General features: G+C 34.0%; 1 protein-coding gene across 3 annotated transcripts in view; it reads right to left on the minus strand.

Annotated features, from left to right (window-relative positions):
- Nucleotides 1-6,665: 6,665 nt before the first annotated feature.
- The window catches only part of LOC128222179 (NAD(P)H-hydrate epimerase-like), a 67,293-nt gene continuing 50,378 nt past the window's right edge, over nt 6,666-23,580 (minus strand). Inside the window, exons 1-7 of one of the 3 annotated variants that reach the window (XM_052931062.1) lie at nt 13,631-14,208; nt 11,451-11,559; nt 10,473-10,583; nt 9,703-9,880; nt 9,200-9,283; nt 7,654-7,853; nt 6,666-6,965 (exon numbers count right to left, since the gene is read on the minus strand). In XM_052931062.1, coding sequence (XP_052787022.1) covers nt 6,936-6,965; nt 7,654-7,853; nt 9,200-9,283; nt 9,703-9,880; nt 10,473-10,583; nt 11,451-11,559; nt 13,631-13,752 — 834 coding nt within the window. In that variant the 5' untranslated portion in view covers nt 13,753-14,208 and the 3' untranslated portion in view covers nt 6,666-6,935. Of the gene's footprint in view, nt 6,966-7,653; nt 7,854-9,199; nt 9,284-9,702; nt 9,881-10,472; nt 10,584-11,450; nt 11,560-13,630; nt 14,209-23,580 lie in introns of those variants that run through there. The other 2 variants (XM_052931061.1, XM_052931060.1) reach the window with 2 other exon arrangements.

A 23,580-nucleotide genomic window follows, 5' to 3' on the forward strand; every position in this document is an offset into this window, starting at 1 on the left:
TGCTGTTTTTTTTATTTCAGATAAGGCATGGCCGATTTGCATATGAGCCCCGGAGCTACCATCTTTTCCGTTACTAAAAATAGCAATATACGGTACAGGCCGAATACGACAGATGTTGGTCACGATTTGTGAAGGCGAGTGGCGATATACGTCGATGTAACCCGGGTTGCATTACGGTGGACTCAAAATGTTTGTTATCTCATGCTTTCTATAAATGATGGGAGGTTTACCTATATCGTATTCGTCTTCAATTAAAGGGACGAACAAATCACGATAATGCATCTGAAAACAATCATATTTCAATCATTTTACTCTTTGATTCAAAAATTGCAGAAAAGAACAACAAAGCAAAAAAGAAAGTTTTTCAAATACTTAACATAAAATTGACATCGTTGTGCACAACACATTGAATCTTACCTACTGGTGCAACACGTCGCTTACGACACATGTATCTGTCGCAATTTTTGCGCATTTTTCCAATTAAATATTTACTAGGGTTGTCTACCATGTATATCCCAGTAAGTTTAAAAATAACGTCAGTATATTTATCTGTACTCATAAGCAGATATGTTTTAAACTGAAAACCCATTATGCGCTCATGTTAAACGGGGAAACTCATATGAGACAGAAACATGAGTGTTGCGTTTATACTTTAAATCATGTAAATGATGTATTATCGGATCCAATATCTCGCATTGACAATTCTAGGCTTGTTTTGTGGAAATACATTATTTGCTTATTTTTGTTATACTATCGGGTGTCTAGTCCCTTTAAGTGTTAATTGGTATGAGAATCATGTCGATGAAAGCAGGAAAGAGATTCAATGTGCAAATTATCGAGCAAGTGTGGATAAACACGCACAATATACAACTTCACCCTAAAACCGATGAAGAACTGGAAACATAAATGAAAAAGTATCTATCAAATACCACTGGTAATCAATACTCAGTTGTGGTATGCCGCTTGTTAAATTTACCAACACAATTTACCGCTGGTATACCACTGGCATACTGCTGGAATTTTACTGGGTTTGCCTTTATTTTTGTAACTACTCGGCTTGTCCAAAAATGAGATGTACCAAAATTAATTCGATTGTTTAAATTTACCGACAAGGATGAATACATATCGAAAGTAATGTGAATGATACCGTGTTAATTCGTAAGAAAGGTAAAGAAAACACCGTATTTCTATGAGACGATAGTTTATCACTGTAAATCTTGTTACCGCCCATCAGTCATTTAATATTTGTGCGTTTTCAACTATTCAATACACATTTACAATCTTGTTATCAGTAATTAATATTTTCCATGTATCATTTAGTAAGTAGTTAAAGGTTGATCACTTAAAATTAATGATTATTATACATGTGTATGTACTAAATTTAAATACGAGCATCACTTGAAATTAAAGTTTGCGAAACATGCAAAGACAAAACAAAATCCTTCCTGTATAAATTATTTGTCATGAGCGGACACTTTGTTTTATTATATAGCATCGTAAGTACATGTATGAACATGGGAATTAAGCGAAGGGTTTATAATCCTTTCGTTAAAAGAACACCATAGGACACAAACAAGTGCCTCATAACGTGCAAGCAATGTGAAGCCTTTGAGGAAATACGAGCAATGTAGGACAATACATGATGTCTCTGTCAGATTGTCTCAATATCAACAGTCAACACATTTGATGTATGGCCGTGATATAATGCCTGTTTGAATTGATTCATTGTTGCTGCATATTTGAAAGCATGGCAACACAATCCTTTAATCAGATCAAAACAATGAGAAGTAAATACCTGTTCTATTCAACACGGTGGTGATAATACAGAGTAAGATTATATCGAGCAGTATAGTCTAAGCAATAAATCAGTTGCCATTCTGTTAATAACAAAACAGTTGTACGATAACAACGTTTAAAATGGCTAGAGGGCTCCTGAATAGTGTACGAAAACAATGTTAAGAGGGCTAGACAGCTCCTGACCCTAGAATAGTGTACAATTAGAGAGTTAGAGGGCTTATGACTTTAGAAAAGTGTACAATTACAATGCTTAGAGGTCTAATGAACTCCTGACTCCTTACTCTAGAATAGTGTACAATTACAATGTTTTGAAGGCTAGACAGCTACTGACTCTAGAAAAGTGTACGATTACAATATTTTAAGGGCTAGAGAGCTACTGACTTTTGTCACATAAGATATTACATTAAAAGCAAACGGAATAAGTCCTAAATTTCCCGTACCGAAATATCTTATTTTTATCATTTGTTATATCAAAATAATATAATGATCCGCATTAACAGATTCATAAGAATACGTGATCAAAATGGCCACCAGAATGTCTCCTGCCAAATTCGGTCTAAGCAGAAGAACGTTGGAAAAGTCAAAATCTCAAACGTTTCCCTTTACGCGCATTTCCGAGGATACTGGATAATAAACCGGTATTTGTTGCGCTTGCATGAGCTATTGAAATATTATGGCTTTCAAAGCGAGCATTTTCTGTCTAAAAGCTGGCCTTAGCCTTGAAATTATTCCATTTATATTCCGTTTTTTAATATCTCTGTTCGTCGCATTTAATAACTGGAATTCCTCCATTTTAGAAATTTTGTTGACAGCCAATTTATGTATTTCGCAAACCTAATAGTTCTTGCAATTGATTCCTTGTTACAAGAATAAAGGCATGGAAAGTGCAATTTTAAAACAAATCGAAACAACAAACAAAAATGAACTAGAGATTGCCTTTTTTAAAGCGCTTGACTCCTCCATTGTGTGGCCGTATGATAGTAATAATCAATGATGTACATGAAATTTGTACTTTTGGACTGAACACGAACGAAGTTTAACATATGGTTCATTTACTGCTCATGACCAACCAGTATACCAAGTATGAAGTTCCTGGGTCCCTGTATTAAGTTTCTTGGTACAAACGTTCTTTAGTTATTCAACGAGAAACCGTTTTGTTTTGTTTTTACAGCAAAAGGCCATTTGACCTACTGACGCCGATATCAATAAGGGTCATCAACTAGTCATTACCAAATGGCATAACAAGTTTTATGTTTTTTGCGCTTTTTAAATGGAAAATACGTGGCTACGTTTCGATTAATTAAAGAAAAAAAACATTTTAAAGGCTATTTTTTACTATATGGACCTAAATGATATGCTATTATTTGTTGTTATTATTTAAGACAAATGGGGCAAACAAGATAGTGCACTGAAATTAAAATAAATGCATCAACCAATATTATGTGACTAACACAACGCTGAGTGTGTTTGGGAGCGTTAGAGATTTTAGAAGGTAGTCATTTACAAAGTAATAAGTGAAGGTTTTTCAGTGGTTTGTTTTGGCCTTTTTTGGAGCCAAAATTCGGCCCACTTCCCTCCTGTTTTTTTCCTCTACCCAGGTAAAACTTTTCGTTTTAGGGAAACTTTTGTATTGGGCGCATTAAGCAAATTTCAACAGAAATATCTAACTAATATGTACATTTATGATAAGCATTTTTATTTCCTTTTCCATATCCAGAATACCCTTTTCTGATCCCTCCTGATTTTTTTCCTCTACCCAGGTAAAAATTGCCGTTTTAGGGAAACTTTTGTAGTGTGCGCCTTAAACAAATTTAAGCAGAATATCTTACTGATATGAACATTTATGATAAGCATTTTTATTTCCTTTTCCGTATCCAGAAAACCATTTTCTGATCCCTCCTGATTTTTTACCTCTACCCAGGTAAAAAAATCCCGTTTTAGGAAAACCTTTGTATATTTAGCGCCTTGAACATATGTTAGGACACATACCTACCTAATATGTGTATTTATGATAAGCATCTAATTTCCTGTTCCATATCCAGCATATCGTTCTCTGATCCCGTATCAAGCCATGTGTTAAGTGCTGCTTTGTACAAACTGATTCTTATTTCACACGCAACTAAATGTTTTGATAAACAGATAACATAACTATTTCAGGAACATTCTGTTTCTCAAAACGATTCTGTTCGAGACTTCAGCCGGTTTAATTGTGCTTATATTGCAGAACAAGTACTGAATCATAAACTCGACTAATTTATGACGTAATGTCCGGATTGGTGATTCCGGGAATTGGCCTGTCAAAACTGAGTGCAGTGTATTCGCTTAAAACAAGAACTGATTCAAATGAGGCATTCAAGAAAATGAATATCTCGATGGAAAGATTTTCCGGTGTCCTTTTCCACGTCTAATTCGATGTATGAATGTTCGTGAGTGTTCGTCTGTTAACTTATGCGTGTTTACCAACCGAACGCAACCTGATACACGACGATCTATCATAAAATCGTCTATATATATACCACCGGTATAAAACTAATTAAACAAAATGAGACATAAGCAATTTGTTCTTACGAATGGTGAACTTAAAATTAATTCAATACTATTTTAAACAAACGACGATCTGCATATCTTTGATCATTTTTTTTCTCAGTTAAGTCGTCTATAATTGATTGTTATTTTAATTGAATCGAATTACTCGCAGATATTCTAAAATGAATATTTGATTAGTTCATTGCAAAACTGTCTTGTCTGGTCATAGATTTTGTTATGAAATATTACCAAATTAATGAGTTTGTAGACAACGGACATTTTACTCGTAAATATTCTAGACGGAATACTCCATTAACACATTGCAAAACTGCTGTGTCTGACTTCACTGAAGACGATAGTGAATATGGGCCCTGAACAGTTCAAATACGGTGTTCTTCGTTTGTCTCCTCCTTATATATACTCCTTTATTTCCAATTTTCAGTGATTATACATATAAAGTTATTGACATGTTCAATGCAAAGAATAATGAAATATAAATATGTGAAAAAACAAAATAGTATGGTGTGTGATAAAACGGTATAATGGTATTTGTCATAGCCTTGGTCTTGTCTGGCAAAACGTCAACATTGGCTTTAACACAAAAATAGTTATTCAGATATACACAGGTTACTTGTGACTGTTATTCAGATATACACAGGTTACTTGTGACTGTTATTCAGATATACAGAGGTTACTTGTGACTCTAATTCAGATATACACAGGTTACTTGTGACTCTTATTCAGATATACACAGGTTACTTGTGACTCTTATTCAGATATACACAGGTTACTTGTGACTGTTATTCAGATATACACAGGTTACTTGTGACTGTTATTCGGATGTTTAGTAAGGACCATAAAAAAAATTCCTATTGTTGTGGGGTTACGCCCTTTAATTGATTATTTTCACCATAGTACGTAGCATACTTTTGGCCAAAGTATTCAAATGAAGCATTGTAATTATGTTACCAGTGACCATACCCATGTGAGTACGAGTTGTGACCTGTATGAATTAATATAACGAGCAAGTGAAACTCGTTGAAAATATGTACACCTCCGGGTGCATAACCGCAAGAACCCATCAAAGGCAGTGCCTCATTTCATACCACCTACATCGCTACAAGTCGTTTCACGAAATAGTTCTGATCATCGAAACATGGTTAATACAAACATTGAGAACAAAGCATTAGAAGAACAAGGTAAAGAAAAACTGCAACAGGTTTCAAAAAAGGGGTGTTTAAATGTGTATGTGTGTTTTAAAGCTATATAAATCCGGACAAAATCGATTTATTCTAACGTTTGAATAAACACGGTCAATGCTGCTGCGGTGAAAACAAATTTGTTCCGATAATCGATTCATTATAATGTGTTTTTTATGAGGGTATGGTTTGTTTTTGATGTTTGTATGTGTGTAAGTGCTGTTAGTTTGTTTTTTTGGTGTTTCTAATTGTGTGTGTAATGCAAATATGTTTGTGTCTGTAGTTCATTGTCGTTTGGGCCTTTACACAAGTTGTTCTTTTTCGTTTTCGACAACTGGGCATGTCTCAGTATTATTATTCGTTGTTTTATTTGAAAACACGATCAATGCTACTGCCAAGTAAACAAATTTGTTCCGACTTACGTGCAAATGACAGAGAAAAGAAATAACTACAAACAAGAAATGCATACACCACCCTCGTAGGTCGAAAGCTTTAATAAAAAAAATACATTGTCAATGTGATAAAACACGCGTGACCTAGTTTTGAACCTTTAACGGTAAATGATGTCTTAAGGAGACAACCAGAATTTCCTCGAGAAAAAACATTCAATAGACTCCCTCGTAAACAAATACAACGAATCTCCGGGAACATACATATATGCGTCATTAATATTGCATTGTAAGTCAAACCCTACAATGCTAGTCATGTCTAACCACGTAAGTCCAATCATACACTGTTTGTCCAATCTTAATGGATTAGTACGATAAGGATTAGTGGAGCCAAATTTTGTAGTTTTGAGTCAAAACTACCGTTTCATACTGTTGATGAATGGTGTCCAAAATATAGCAGGGTTTTTTGTGAGGCATGTTATTTCAGATACACAAGTGTGATTATAAGTTTAAATAACGTAACCACTTTTGTCTTCTATAGGTTTGGGCTTCCGCCCACGGAGCAGGAGACTGGAGGTCTGAGCCCCACACGGTTCGAGTTCTTGTATAGCCGATTGCTAAATCTTCAATTAGTTTAATAAATACTTATTAATTGCCTTCCTGCCCGACGACCATATACACGGATGTCTCCAGTAGTGCGCAGGAAACAAGAAAACGTGAAATGAATAACTCAACGTATTACATATGACTATTTATTGTCATAATTATGTCGAAAACAGATTAGGAAATAACTAAATAATGTTATAAATAGCAAGGAAGTTAACTATCAACTATTATCATGCCGTGAACTGTTCATTTTTAGTTAACATTTTATTGAACTTTTGAAATGTATGTATGGATCAGTTCATCCTTATTCGCATATAACAAATAAAACACTATTCAACATAAAACGGAAGTACAAAATCAGCAAGTTATCAACGCGAACACTCAAGATCGACGACAGTTCCCTGTTTGACACAAGCTGCTATGCGGTCCCATCCTCTTGTGTATCCTGCTCAAAAGACAAAACACAAATAAATTAATCTAACATTGCAATCAGTACTTTGCCTCAACCGATCTGCAATAATTCGACAATTTCTGTAGAAACAATTTGAATGAATGACTACATCAAGAGATAAAGTGCCCAAGTCGTATGCGCCGTCAACCAGTTAAGAACATTATGATGCATCCTATTTGGAGACTTATCCTGGACTTTTCTTAAAGTTGCTTTAACTGATAAATAAATATGTGAATGTTGGATGCCTGGTGCGCACTGAATATAATACTTAGACAAAAAAATAATATATATACACAAATCAAAATTTGTTGACCTTGAAATTTTACAAAGTACTTCTCATCATATTTCAGTTGAAATAAACAGGAGAAAAAAATCACATTAAAAACAATAGGTAACATATAGTTTGAGATGTTTTAACGTACAAGTATAAATCATTTATCAACATGCAATTCTCTTTGAAATTACACCAACATAACCATACCTTATTTACCAGATTGTATGGGTAATATTTCTCCACCATACCTTATTTACCAGATTGAATCGGCAATATAACTCCACCATACCTTAATTTCAAGATTGGATGGGTAATATTTATCAACCATATCATTCTTACCAGATTAAATCGGCAATATAACTCCACCATACCTTTATTATCAGATTGGCTGGGCAATTAACACAACCATACCTTTAATTCCACCACACAGTCCGTGCCAGGGTAAGGCGGCAGATTCAGCTCGTATTTTTGTTCCAAAGTACGAGGGACAAATCTTCCGCCAAGGTAGTGGTGCTTTCCTTTGAACAGGCGAGCACATTGTTTGGGAGCAGTTAGTGAGATAAGCAGTTCGGGTTGAAGACCATTAGGATCGCCTTTTTCAACGTCCCATCCTAAAACATTAAGGAACAGGTAGCGAGATCAGAAACACCTATAACCAGTCGTTTGGGTGTCGAAGCTGAACAAATGGGAGAAACTTTCGAGATCAGTAGATCAAGGGCCGTTTTCACTAATGTATTGAATCTCAAAATGAAAATTCTTCATCTTATTCCACAATTGTTATAAGAAGAACAAAGCATTTACAACTGGTATCAAACTTTGCAAAACAAACATGCCAAACATGTTTTGAAACATAATGACAATAAACATTAACAAGATTGCATATACTTTTATAAAGCGTTTTTCTAAGCAATGGGTATCAAAATCAGAATAGGTTAGTGAACTTGATTTTTTTACACAAACTTAACTGTAATGTAGCAGTTACGGATATGAGTAGACCAGAACAGAGATCTTTTGGGTTGCTTGTGTCTTTGTTTCGACGTTAAGATTTATGTTTTAGGCTCTCCAGCAATACATCTGAATAAACAAGGAGAAAACTAGGAATTTTTCGAGCAGAAAACCAGGAAAAAATTAGGAATACTGAGACAAAAACTAGGTGAAATTATCAGATAAAGTATTACCTTACTTCTGTTTAACTGTCCAATTACCTTACATATAAGTGTTCAGCTGACTGTAAATTTGTTTCTGTTTGGCGTCACTTCAGCATAGTCTAACCTTAAATCACCATGGGTGAAGGCCGAACTATGTATCAGTGACACGAAACCATTACTGCAAGTATCATAGGCAAGTCAGCTGAACATCTTTACATTGTTTTCTGCAAGAAAATCTTCAAAACACAATGAAAAAACAAAATTTGAACTTTCAGTCTGGACTTCATGCTGCAAATGAAAAACCAGGAATACTGGGATCATTTTAAAAAAAAAACTAGGAAAAACTATTAGCACTTTAAAAACAAGGAAACACTAGGAAAACTAGGAAAAGAAGGAACGGCTGGAGAGCCTGCTATTTATTTTTCAGCCCGAAATACAGATTATCGACGTTAACGAAATAGAAAAACACATTAACATTTATTAACAACTATCCAAACAAAGAATGTTTACTTAACTGCGTAAAAATAGTTCATGTTATTTGAAGGAATAAGGGAAGTGTGACGCCCTGACGTAACAAATTGACTTCTGCATTTATTTTGACTAACCATTACAAATTGAATGATATCGTTCAGAACGTCTAGTTAATACCAAACATGTTGACAGTTACAACGACTCATAAACACATTCAAATATTCATCATTTAAAAGCCAAGGGCCAATAGTGATGAATAAATAGTAAATGAAGTTATCATACTCGTACCATACCCATTACACGTACATATGCCTTTCCTGTTTAAATATTTGGCCTACCTGAGGGAACATCAATGCTGCAAATGGGCGCCTCAATCTTTTTCAGCGTCTCCATGACTGGTTCAAATTCCGGTCTCACGGGGGCTGGAAATACATGGACATTGAATTAAAATTCATCATATCATTTTCATTTCACCTACATCGTCGTTAAAAAGGCATATGTTCGGTAATACTAGATCAGACGTTACCGTTTTGTAAGGGATGATAGTAACGAATAATTTTGAAACGCCTTTGGGGAACTTGCACAAGTAAACTAAGACCTGGACATCTAAACAAACAAACAACATATTGTTCACGCAACATATTACATGTATGTTTTAACATTATAGAGAAACGTAGGTGGGATTGAAAGGTGTCAAAACATATGCGTTGTATTAAATGAAAAGAAAATTGTTTGTTTCCAAGAATATGTTTTCTTATTGCAAAAAACCTTACCATTACAACTGAATCCTTGCAAGGCATCAGAAAGGAAGGGGTTCGTGTCTAATATAAGGGGAGCATACCTTTGAAACTAAATCCAAACAAGGCATCGACTACGAAGTTGTACGAGTCGGTTATAAGGTGAGCTTCTGATGGGAAGAAAGATAAAACAGGCATGTCCATCCCTTCACATTGCTGGTACAATGCGTCGAACAGGGGTTTGGATGGCCGCTTCGGGTAGAAGATGGTTGGTTTGTAGCCCTACAATTTACAGGAGAAAGGCTAGTTCTAGAATTGTTTTTTTCTTGATATGCGTATATGATTAAAAGGATTTTTTTCTTCATCAGGCAACACATTGACAAATATTTCCCTTGTTTCCCGATCGAAATATTTCATCAATAACTCAAAGGAGTCAATATCTATATATTGTAAGTCTGGCGTATTAATCAGTTGTTTGTAATTGGTTCGTGCCTCGTTAGTCATGTTGTTCAGAAAATGCCATCTTGTTTAATAATATTATAATCCGTTAAGGCTTCTTGGTTATACAAAATGGTGACTGACCAGAGTTTCCTATATTTTGTCCAATGTGAATTTCGGCTAAACCTGTTTACCTTATGTTTCCAAATGTCCTATTTGTATGCATCGGTATTGATGAAACATATCATCGGTGAATAAATCTAATGCGCGAAAACATCATAAGCAAAAAATAGACTCATTGGCCATTGTCTTATGCTAAAAGAGAAAAGGAGCGTTCAATATGTCAGAGCAGAACTTACAAACATGTTTAGTTTCATAGCATAGCATAAAGTAACGTAATAAAAATGTGAATATGTGTAGCACAAAGTATACTCACAAACATTTTAAGATGTCTCGCACACACCAAACCATCCCCTCCATTATTTCCCGGACCACAACAAACCAACACCGCATGGTTGTCTTTCGTCATCTCTTCTATGGGATAACACTGTAAAAACATTCGATCCAACATTATTTGAGGAATGAATTGCGGGATTGAAGTCATTTTCGGGGTATGAACTCATTTTGGCTGATTAAAGTGTGTTGAGTCCGACGGACCAGCCCAACTGCGTTCTTATCGCAGATAATGGCATCAATCACGCAATTCATTACTTATATTTACACCAATAGTTCATAATTTCATTCAAAAAATGTTTTCAAAAATACTTTATTTAATTTAAAAAAAACATTACAGTTAGTCTTCATCAACCACTCTGTATATAGAACGACCCGATCGTAACCGGAAACAGTTAATCAAATGACATCACAATAACGCGGGAGAATCCATAACTTCAAATTAATTTAAAACGTAAAATTGAAACACTAATGAAAACAATACATTTAACATATCATTAATTTACTCTTTGTAACATGTTGATTTAAGTTTTTTTAACGTCCTGCTGACACAATTCAACAATCACAAGATACACATTTTTCAATTTACATGTATATTGTTATGCGATGATTCGTGATTCGAAAATGTTGCGTTCATCGGAAAATATTCGCAATTGCCATTTAAGGAATGGAAGTTGAAGTGTGGATATTATCAGTTAAAATGAGTTTCTAGCAAGGTTTTGCTTGTGAACAATGAAAATTGCATGTTTTGGAAGATGTAATAATGTTTGAACAAAGTAAGCCAAAGGAAATGAATGCAAAAGGCTTCGCGTTTATTTGTGCCATTGTTTCGTTGTTTCTCTCACGCACCTTACCAATGTTTAACCTTTGCTATCGCATTGGCGCAGCTATAAACGGCCTCATTCATGAGACCATGTCTCTAATCCAATAAACGGATCATCACCAGAAACAGATAACTTACCTTAGCTATTGCCACGGCACAGCTATAACCGGCAAGTTCCATAAGCTGGTCAACACTAAAGGCATATTCCGTAAACAGCTCTTGGTCAATATTCTGAGCTTCCGTCTGACTGAAAACAAAACAAAGTAAATTTCAACTGATTGGCTAATTCTACAGCATGGCTATTTACAACTCGTTTTTTTCGAGCAGCAAGTCTGTTTTCATGACATGTCCGACAGATGACATCGAGCAATCCGACTTGTTACCGAAACTGTCCGATATATTAAGGCCTAAATCATGTTTAATAGCACGAATACGCGTGCTTTTTCCGCTATGCTTTAAATCTTTCAACCACCACAAATATAGTTTGAAGAATTGGTTTTGGCTTGTAATCTTAATTGTACCAATCTAGTCATCAACGCCCTTCGTTTTATCCGTCCATTTCGTTTTATACTGTTTTATTTTCCAGGTTTGCATATGCTTACATGTGTTTCTTTCATACCTCTGACTGATTTATCTAAATTATCACGTAACATTGCGTGAGCTATTCTCCAGATGCTAAAAGAAGGGTATAATAACAATGAAGAGCTAAAAGATTGGTATTGATAAAGGCAAAGGTTAATGGAGGAGTCACTGATGTGATGAAATCCAATTAGTCATATCATTTTGAGAAAACATTATTAAATTCACGTCTTAACACATATCGTAAGCTACTTAATTCTAGATTCTAATTTTAATTTTCATACTGCTCATTTTTCTTATCTAAAGCACAATTACTTTAGATCTATAGCAAGTAACAATTCAGAAAAGAAACCAGACTCAAGTTTTTTGAAAGATGCAACGGTTAATGGCAATATAAATACGGAAAGTTAAATCCATTAATGATAAAATCAATGAGTTTAGCTTCAATCTATTTCTTGAACATTATCTGCAAATTCAAAAAAGTTAAATACATTGATCCCTTATAAATAGTTTATGATTCGCTTAGAATGTTTTTTTTTATTTGATGTGATGTCATAAATTGATGACACAAACATTTTATATAAAATTTCTGCTGAAAAAAAATCAAATACTTTGCACATAAGATATTAAAAATAGTTCCAAGTAAAACGCATGACTTTTAAGGAAACATATTTTACTACCATTTACTGAGAACAGATTTAACAAATTAAGTGTTAATTGAAGTGTTGTAATTATATGAAATTATTAAAGTGTAAAAACTTAAAATAAAACTGCAACGAATGTGTAGAAAACAGTTGTAAACATGATCTGGGTTGCCAACAATTGAATTGACCTTTAATAAGTGTATGAAAATCGGATTTCAATTGTTATCGATAATCGATTCGAATTTGCCTTTGGACTACTGTTGAAAGTTCATAATATAATTTGGGAATACATTCTTTAAACGTACTGTCATCGTCAACATTTAAATGTTTTTACCTGGAATTAGTGAGTGTCTATATTCATGCTGGTTTAAACAGTAAATACATTTCCATAACATTTTACTGTCTACAATAACTTAAAGAAACAACACAACAATTAAACACACGCATAATAATTAATTATCAGTTGCAAAACGATGCACACGACATTAAGTAAATTATATTTGCATTTTATCAATTTAATAACACAATGCATAGTTATTAACCTTCAATAACATATTGACCTGGAAATTCCGAACACATATCCTACTTTTATAACATTTCACAAAAAAAGTAATTAACATGAAATAAAATCGATATTAAAAACGGTTTTACGAACAGAATGGAACCAGCCGGGATCCCTATGGTAACAGACAATTGTAAAAGGTGGTATGAAATATATAAACCATAAAACATAAATCGTAATTTTTGGAGAATTTGGAATGATTTGAGCCAAATTGTTTAAAATTACTGCGTTTTTATAAAAGAGTGACCTCCCTTGTATAATGAACAAAACGACAATGAACCGGAAAGAAAGAAAAAAGTTACATTTTCTGGACTTTAACCGCATTACAAAAAAAATACATTATTACCGGAAATAACATAAGCGACATCGATTTTGGACAACCACTATCATTGTCTCCGACATGACATTGTCAGCGACGATGTATGGATTGTACTCGATAATTGTGTCATCACTTACTAAATCTATCAGTGTTCGACATTCATTAAAAACATAACCTTCGGACCTAACAAGAACAATAAAATATTTACTATTACCTAATATACTTGATCCTAGGTATATCCTCACTGCTGTTATCGGAAAGTTCGTGTCGATGTTTATCCTTTTTATGACTCACTTTGCGGCGAAATGACAAACGACTTACATTAATTCGATCCATTTTATTCGCTTAGGAATGGTGTCCTGAATATATGTCAGGAATGTTGTCTTGATTATCCTTCAGGAATGGTGTCCTTAATTTATCTTAGGAAAGGTGTCCTGAATATCTCATTAGGAATGGTGTTCTTAATATAGCTCAGGAAAGGTGTCTTAAATATATATCAGGAATTGCGTCCTGAATACGTTTCACAAATGGTGTCCTGAATATCCCATTAGGAATGGTGTTCTTAATATAGCTCAGGAAAGGTGTCTTAAATATATATCAGGAATTGCGTCCTGAATACGTTTCACAAATGGTGTCCTGAATATAGATTCCTTAATATCAATTAGGAATCGTCTCCGGAATCACTTTATGTTTTCTATAAGAACGCTCCGAAACGGTGTCCTAATTCTTTCTCAGGAATAGTAGTGTCCTTAATTTCTCGCAGGATTGTCTTAATAGCCTTCCACAGCGCAAAAATCGTTAAAAAGACCAAAACATAAACTGTTTAAAAATTCATGTTTATTTAGTTTAAAATAATTTGATGTTATATATTTAGCAAGCATAATACATATGTCCATTGCGACATGTAAAGCTGTAAGTAGGAGTTGATTTTTTTTAAAAGGAAGATTTTATCAGATTTCTAATCAAAAGGCATTTACATTTTTCCGGAAATGTCATTATACAAAGGTCAGTGCAACCAAATAAATAATGACATTCTTCATTAAGTAGTCTAAGGAAAAACCCTAAAAAGTATAACAAAATAGAATACTTAGGTATGTTTGTCTTGTGTCATAACCTGATCGACGGACAACGAAAATAGCGCTACAACAGCATAGAGACACGACTGCTAAATTTTTGTCACAACGACAGACGATAATTCCAGAATTTACGGCACACATGTATGCAAATGTGACAGTAAACCTATTTGTCACAACGGCGGACAATCACGCAAGATTTCATGAGACAAATGTCTATGTATGCCGATGTTATTTTTTCAGTCATAATTACAGACAATGGTGCCTGATTTTATGACACAACTAATAATAAGACTTTAAAAAACAGAAATTACTTAATGCGTCTGCAATAATGAAATCCAAAATAACTGTAGATGCAACAACCTTGTATATGTCTCATTTACATGTAGTCTAAGAAAAAAGTAGTCCCATTGGTAACGTCATACGTCAAGATACCTCTTCCCTATGCTAAAACAATTCATGAGACGACAGCACTTTATTGGCCTGGACAAATCGTTCAATGCAGTTTAGTCGGCGATATCTTCCCTTCCCCCTGAACCGTATATGCATAGTTACTATGCATGGGTGAAAAGGTACAACTTCGTGTTTCGTAATGAGTATTTTGAAAATTATGATAGGAAACAAAGTGTTTGAAAATATATGCTGTTCTAGATCACATCAATGACGTACGGCCGCATACCCAGCACTGTAAATTCAATAGTCTCGATATTAATCACTTTGTCAACCTTTTCTTGTAAACTTGTAAAGTAATGAATACTTTAAATATTAAAGGAGCAATTCTCATGAAAATGCGATTTGAAAAAAATATGAGATTACTTTTCCGCAAACTTCTTCACACTCCTCATTTATATCATGAACTGCTGCCCTCTGTTTATGGTAGAAGTGCTGAACATATGAACAATGTTTTACATGCAGTAGAGTACCTTACAAATTAGAAGATAATGGTGTTTATTTTTTTTCCATTTCAACAAACAAGCGGCTATCCTGCAGAAGACGAACTGTATATATGTATCTCTTTGTAATATTAGCAAATGAACCTGTCTTTGTTATGGATTATTAGTTGTATATTGGTTGTCTGTATATGTAGCCATAATGAAAGTATTTTTGATGTTTATATTGTGATTTAAGCAGAGAAGAATTGTAAATCATTGCCTGAAAAAAACATAAACCAGAGTCTACGATTGGGGTTAAATCATGTTCACGCCTCTGTAATCAATCCCTGTTCCGTTTCGCTTGGCCCAGCCAGGAAATTAAAACAACCCATTAATACCACGAATACCGTGCGTTGCTTTGTTTTTAACTGAAAGGACGAGAAACGCGGGCGGTCAGGCATTCCGTTCAACAACTGATTGAACAAATTTCTCAGACTACAAAGGTTATCTTAAAGCAAATTAATGAACAACAATTGAATCTGAATGATATGATAAATAAACGGAAAAATTGCAAACTACTTTGGATATGCTCACATATATGTAATTACTCAAAAGAAAGTTATTGTATACCCATTTTAGACTGGTTCGTTTGTCGTTTAATGCAATTTTCTGTTTGAGGTACCGAATATATTCGTAAGATACCTTTTGTTTCGATGTTAAACGATATTAAAGTACCAAAACTACTACCAAATTATATTTTGACTGCTAACTGCCTCAGACTCTTAGGTGTAAATAGACAAACACATCGTCTTCATATAACAATGAGGCATGTGTTGGTTTTGATTTAGTTTTTTGAAAAATAACTGAATGACAAGTTATATCATATGTTATAAAATCAACATTACCGTAACAGTAAGACTGAGGTATGTGATAAATAAGTCGTACTTCAAATCAAATGTAATAATTCCGTCAATTTCAAATATACACCTGTCGCGTTCATTAATTTAAGAAGTGCGAGGAGTGTACAATCGTTAATAAACTGAAAGCGTTCAATTCCAACATTTGATATATGTTGGATATTACGAAGTCTTAAAAACGTCCAAATAACTAGACAAACTCCTTTGAATGTTAAATTAGAAAACTTCGCAAACACTCCAAGATATATTGTTATCCAAGAATCACTACGAACAACCACAGCGAAGCAGCAAGTAATGGGACTGGACAGCAGTACGGCCTTAAGGCCTTGTACGGGCAAGACATCGGTTTCCAATATTGCGGCGGTGAGTACCACAGCCTCCCGCAACAGCTATAAAACTATACGAAGACATCGGTTATCTGTTTCAGGAACACAGAGTTAAGTTATGACAATTCAATCTTTTTAATAATCAGAAAGGTAAAACATTCAAGTTAATTATTACTCGAGAAATTAAACATTTTTATGTGGCATGAGTTGAGGATGGCAGAATACCATAAACATGAGACCGTCCAATATGGAGGCTTTGAGCAGGGTTGTTTTCGCTTTGCGATCTACAACCGAGTTTGACGGCGTCCACGCTAAAACTCGAACCAGTAAAATAAGCAAAACATAGTATAAGCGGCTAAGCTTTCGTCTCACTGCTGTCGTAAACAGTATTTTGTTCATGTTTAACTTGTAGCTTGAATTATTGCTACATTACATCCTTTGATTAAACTAAAATAATGAAACAGATGTAACATTCAAATAATTAATGTTTAAATAAACCCTGGACATCTTTATGTGATACGACTAAATAGAATTAGGTACGTCTTGGTTAGAACCTAAAACATATAAAAAAAATTAGCAATTGGACTCGTCCAAGAAGCTGGCTGTCGTCTCATGTACTAAACATTGCAGAGTATACCAAATAAACGTTAAACTTACTCAACTTATATCTTACAAGGGTTAAGTTATCAGCATTCAAGTCCCTGAAATCGCTCCCTAAAGGTCAGACTCTATTAAATTAAATCCTCTTGGTGATATTTAATCTGCTTCTGTTGGTATTTCGATGTTTTGTCCGATAATGACGAATCTAGTTCTATTATAAAATCGAGATACTATCCTGTTGCGCCAAGCCTGTCACATTGTCTGCTTTAAGTGTGTGATTCCTACAAGTGTCATGGTGTCAACATTCAAGTCCCTGAAATCTCTCCCGAAAGGTCAACCTCTATTATATGTTTTGTCTCTGAGTGATATTATGTCTGCTCCTTGCTATATTTTGATGATAAAGGTCTTAAACATGCCCAGATATCGAGGATTTTGCAAACTGCTCGATGCTTCAAAATCTTTTCCTCCGACAGCGTCGGATATTAAGTGCAGGGTGACGCGTTGGCTTCCTCGGAATGTCCCTGTATTGACCGCGTTGGTCAAATTTGTGATGCGCTGTAACGGCAATATTTGCAACATACGCGATGTGTTGGGTGCCCCAGTTACTTTCTCTCACAGGTTTATATTTAACCGACACTGTTCTTCCCATGCTTGTTGTAAATGTTTTGGTTTTGAAGAATTAATTGTACTAATTGGCTAACGTCTACACACGGAATGATGGACGAATTCTTCTTTCTTCATAAAGGTACAAATGCAATTGAAATTGTAGAGTTATTATGTTGGCCTTGCCACAAAGCAAATTGAATTCTACAAATGAACGAAAATAGAACGTATGAAAATCCCAATGTAATTCTTTTCGTTCTTTGATGAAAATTTGTTTGATCTTGATATCATACGTGAAAAGATCGTGAATACAACAACACTGCTGCAGCTCATTGAATAGAAGGGAAAATGATTACATCAAATTGAATACGTATGTTTTCCCCCTGGCTTTTAACTAAATATGTCTGTTCTTTTACAAATGCATTACTTCATCATAAAGAGTATGGCAATAGAATGTGGTCAAATGCAAAATTTACTCGGATCTCGTCGTTGATAACACTTTGTACAGCCTTTTTGCGCATCAAAAGACACCAAATTTCTTCAATAGGAACACATTTCTTTTTCAAACGAATCATATCATAAATGAATACTTATATGCAGTTGAACAAGGTCTATGTAACTTCTTAGTTATTGGGATCATCCTTGTATCATGGACTAAATAAATGACAGTTCGAAATGTGAGCCAGTGCAACAACACTGCTATTGAACGCTCTACTTTTTATAAATTCCAAAAGCCTTTGCCTTTTCATTGGTATGGAATAAAGGTTTCTATCAACTCAAATATTGTCAATCAAGACGTATTGTAAATATAATGTGATATTATGAGTTGTCCGTCACGCTCACATCCTTCACAATGTTAAACAATTAAAGTTACCGGGCATCATACAAATCCTATTAGTGTTATTCCATAAGGGCCCGGACTAACCAGACCCTGTTGCGGCCGACACCCTCAGTTAGGTACGCGTTATTCGCGGGATGTTAAGAAGCACGCGAGAGGGTATTCGGTACGCATGAACTCAAAATATTTTGGAGTTTGATATAAATACTATCAAATATGCTAATAACTGAATTAAACTCAGAATTCAGATATTAATTAAAGGAAGGAGAAGTCGGTACGCATGGAAAAGTTTCAGCCTCAATGTAGTAGCATAGTAAATCGTTTTATTACTACTTGGTGAATAACTTGTCATATCTAAAACGTAATTTCTTCGCCTCATAACCTTTTATAACGCTTCACCGTATGATAATTCTGAACAGCTTAAAGCTGCACTCTCACAGATTGAACCTTTTGAGAGCTTTTTTATTTTTTGTCTTGGAACGAGGCAATTTTGCGAATATCCATGGATACCTGTTATACAAGACTGAACTCACATATACAATAAATAAACTGTAGCAAAAAGGCACACCATTGATAGTGAATCGAATATATATTTCCCCTTTCGGCGATGACGGATTTCTAGTTACCTATTGGCCGATTTTTTTGTCCCAATTTGCTCTTTACTCTATTGCATTATCTTTTGGATACCCAGTAAGTTTGTGTGTTGAACATTTTGTTCGAGAAAAGGTTCAAACATGTTATGTTTTTATTTCATATCATAAAATAAAAACACAGAAGTTGATACATATGCTTAACCTTTTGCACCGATATATGATGAACATTGTATATCACTTTTTGAGGTGTTTGATTACCCAATGAATGCATCTAGACAACAGCAAGTTCTTTGGAAGATACTTCCATTCGACAATGAGCCCCTTTTACAAATGCTTGGATTAAAAAGCGATATCAAACAATTGAATTATAAAACGCCGATCATCTAAAAGTATGTAGGTATTTCCAATTAGCGATCGGCTGATAAAAGGTATGCTTTTTAGACAAATGAGAACATATGAATGTGAATAGATCGATGTAATGTTGCTTATATAACTCTCATTGCTATACGGACATTGCTTTAGTTTACGTTGGTTAAACGTTTTCTATATAACAATGGTTCTCGTTGCTCAACTACTTTTAATTCTACTAACAAGAAAAAAGCGCGTCATTGGTAAATAGACAAAAATCAAAGATCAAAACCATTACATACAAATGCATTACTAACATAATTTTTGAGTGATTAACCTTTAAATTCTTACTAAATAGTGCATTTTTGGAAAATATTAATTACCGATAACAAAACAGTAACCGAATATTTTATAGCAGAAAGCGCAAAAAAATATTTTCTTGGTAAAATTTCAAAGTTTTACAGTGATCTTATATAGCCGTATAAGGTAGGAATACCATGTTGTATCATGTTGTATGCACATTTCTTTCAAATTAAACTCTGTATCCTTCATAAGAACTATTGTTTTCTACATTTATTTTTTTCTTTTTGAAACATTTAAACAATATTATTAATTGTGTTTTATCTGATATGGGAGTAATAGTTTGTCTTTTTCACCATCCTTGCCAAGGAGAATGCCAACATTATTTGTTTATGATTATTGTGTCAAGTGTATGCTGCTTTGTGATGTTGTATGTTACTCAAATATTATTTGTTTGGCCATGGTCTGTGTGTCTTAAGATAAGATGTTTATTAATGGTTTAAGCTACAAAACGTGTTCCAAACAAAATTATTTTTATGAAGAGAATCAATTATTGTTCAGGGATATAGGTTTCATGTTACTTTGACAAGATATTCTATTCAACAAAGATCAGCTGTTTAAGTTGATAAGTTCCTTGAATTTTAATAACATTTTCTGAAGACAAAACATGACATTATCTCCCATGTAAAAAAAAAACGGTTTCCAATTTTCTCCGATAATTGCTTTCATGTCAATATGAGCTTCATTTAGATTTGTGAAACCGTCAACTGACATTATCGCAGCGTGGTATAGATGGATATTACTAAAATACAAAAAGCTAGCAAAAGCAATTAAGTACAATTATAATGGCAAACTGGTAAAAAAAATAACATAATCATTTCAGACACATAATGTTATGGAATTGTAAGCAACTTGCAATAAATTCATTTTTTTCCAGTTTCTCAAATCAAGGATTATCAAGCAAAGAAATCTGAGGAGTAACTAGATTAAAACTATAACAAACTCACCTGTCTAGCAATGCTGCATGATTTAAATACAAAATACCGTTTTATTTAACCTTTTGATATGCATGAAATGGGAACAAATTAACCGTAATGTTAATAATGAATATGGTTACGAATCATTTATTTAGCTATTTGCATGAGTTATATGTATCCAATTCCTTTACTAGACACGACACAACTTCACTATAGGACACCAGATCCTATTTGACTACGTATACATTAATTCTCAAAAATACCTCTGAATACTAATGCCTATTGGCATACTGTATACGCCCTGGACTTTTCATAAAGTAATAACGGTGATTTCATTTTTTTCTTGTAATTCCATTTGCTGAAGATTATTTGTGAAAAACAGACATCAGCTAACAAGCCTTCTTAACAATGAGATATTACCTACGCATTCGAAACGTCATTAACACAAACTTAATCTAGGTAATCCGATTCTTGTCATAGACTCATATGTCAAAAGGATCATGAGCGACATGGTCCGTAATCGCATATATTATGTTCAGTACTATATACTAGTTTACTCCAGAAATGAATTATTTGTCATAAATGAAGACAATGTAATTAGCTTTGACAAAATAGTACAAGGCAAATTAGAAATCAACTCCTCCGATTTACATCCCTGTCAAATTGGCTTATCAGGTAGATATAATACATAAACATATTGTATGGCATATTCATATTTCATCTGCTTTACCACAACAAACAGGACTTACTGCAACAGATCGCCCGACATACTTAGCTTATGACCATTTCAAACTTAGCGAATATTAAATGTTCAATGGCATTGAGTAAACACACTTGTAATCAACCGGAAAATAAAAAGGCTTAGACATATTTTATTAATTGCAGGTGCTTTTTATGAGTATTCTTTGGCGATGTAATTGTATGTTTGGAAAGTAAAACGTTACCTTAAATAAGTATTGACAATATTGACCTAACATCCACGTTGATATTGGGGTTTACTACTATTGTTTCTCATTTGCCATTTACAGATTTATTCTTATGCAAAACATCCCAGTAAAATTAATGTTTCAAGTGCAACTTGGTTATAATCTAGATATTGGCTAATATATATGCGTCAATAAATGATAATAACCAAGACCTCAATAGATCATCTATCACCTAAATTTCCATTGAAAGCGTCCATATTCGTTAACCTTAATTAGTTCAAGTCATTGATACATGTCATTGGTTCTGTAAATGGATGATTTCCAGGAAGTGAAAATATATTAATTGGGAATAAAAGCGATCAAAGATGACTTATAGCATGGGGAATAATCAAAATTGTTAATTGGAAAGTCTTAATGGTTGTATGAGGCACAAGTGTGGCTTTAATCCTTTTGATTATATTCGTTCTGGAACATAAAACATTACCAATGTTATTTGTTTGTTGTTGTTTTTATTTCAGATAAAGCATGGTTGTTTTGCAAATGAGCCCCGAAGCTAGCAACTTTTCGGTCACTAAAAATAGCAATATACAGTACAGGCAGTATACGTCAGATGTTGGTCACGATTTGTGAAGGCGAGTCGCGATAGATATCGATGTAATCCGATTTTCATTACTGTGGACTAAAACATGTTTGTTATCTCATACTTTCTTTGGATGATGGGTAGTTTGGCTATGTCGTATTCGTTTTCAATTAGGGACAAACAAATCACGTAATGCATCTGAAAACAATAATATTTAATTTACTCTTTGATTCCAAAATTGCAGAAAAGAAACAAAAAGGCAAAAAAAGAAAGTTCTCAAATACTTAACATAGAATTGACATGGTCGTGCACAACACATTGAATCTTACCTACTGGTGCAACACATAGCTTACGACACATGTATCTACTAGGGTTGTCTACCATGTATATCCCAGTAAGTATGGAAATATAATCCGTATATTTATCTGTACTTACAAGCATAACGTTTTAAACTGGAAATATTGTTTAACGGGAAAACCCAGATGAGACAGCAACATGAGTGTTGCGTTTATTCTTTTAATCATGTAAATGATGCATTATCTGCCTCCAATATCTCGCATTGCCTATTCTAGGCTTGTTTCGATGAAATACATTATTTGTTTATTTCTTTTGACCATCTGATGTCTAGTCCCTTTAAGTATTTATTGGTCTGAGAATCATGTCGATGTAAGCAGGAAAGAGATTCAGTGTGCAACTTATCGAGCATGTGTGGATCACCTCGCAGAATCTACAACTTAACCCTAAAACCATTGAAGAACTAGAAACACATACGACAAAGCATCTATCGAATACCACTGGTAATCAATAATCAGTTGGGGTATGCCACTTGTAAAATTTACCAACACTATTTACCGCTGGTAAACAACTGGCAAACTGCTTGAATTTTACTGGGTTTTCCTTTATTTTTGTAACTACTGGGCTTATCCCCAAATGAGATGTACCACAATTAATTTAATTGTTACAATTTACCGGAAAGGATGAATAAATATCGAAAGTAATGGTTCCTGGGAATGATACCGCGTTAATTCGAAAGAAAGGTGAAGAAAACACGGTATTTCTATCTTATGAGACGCTAGTTTATCACTATATATTTTAACAGTAATGAATATTTTTGAATAAATGTGTTATTCAGTTAATATTTAAAGGTTTATAACATAAAATTAATGATTATTATACATGTTTATGTACTGAATTTAAATACGAGAATTAGT

The sequence above is a fragment of the Mya arenaria genome, chromosome 16 (assembly GCF_026914265.1).
Source record: "Mya arenaria isolate MELC-2E11 chromosome 16, ASM2691426v1".
In the NCBI taxonomy this organism is placed as follows: Eukaryota; Metazoa; Mollusca; class Bivalvia; order Myida; family Myidae; genus Mya; species Mya arenaria.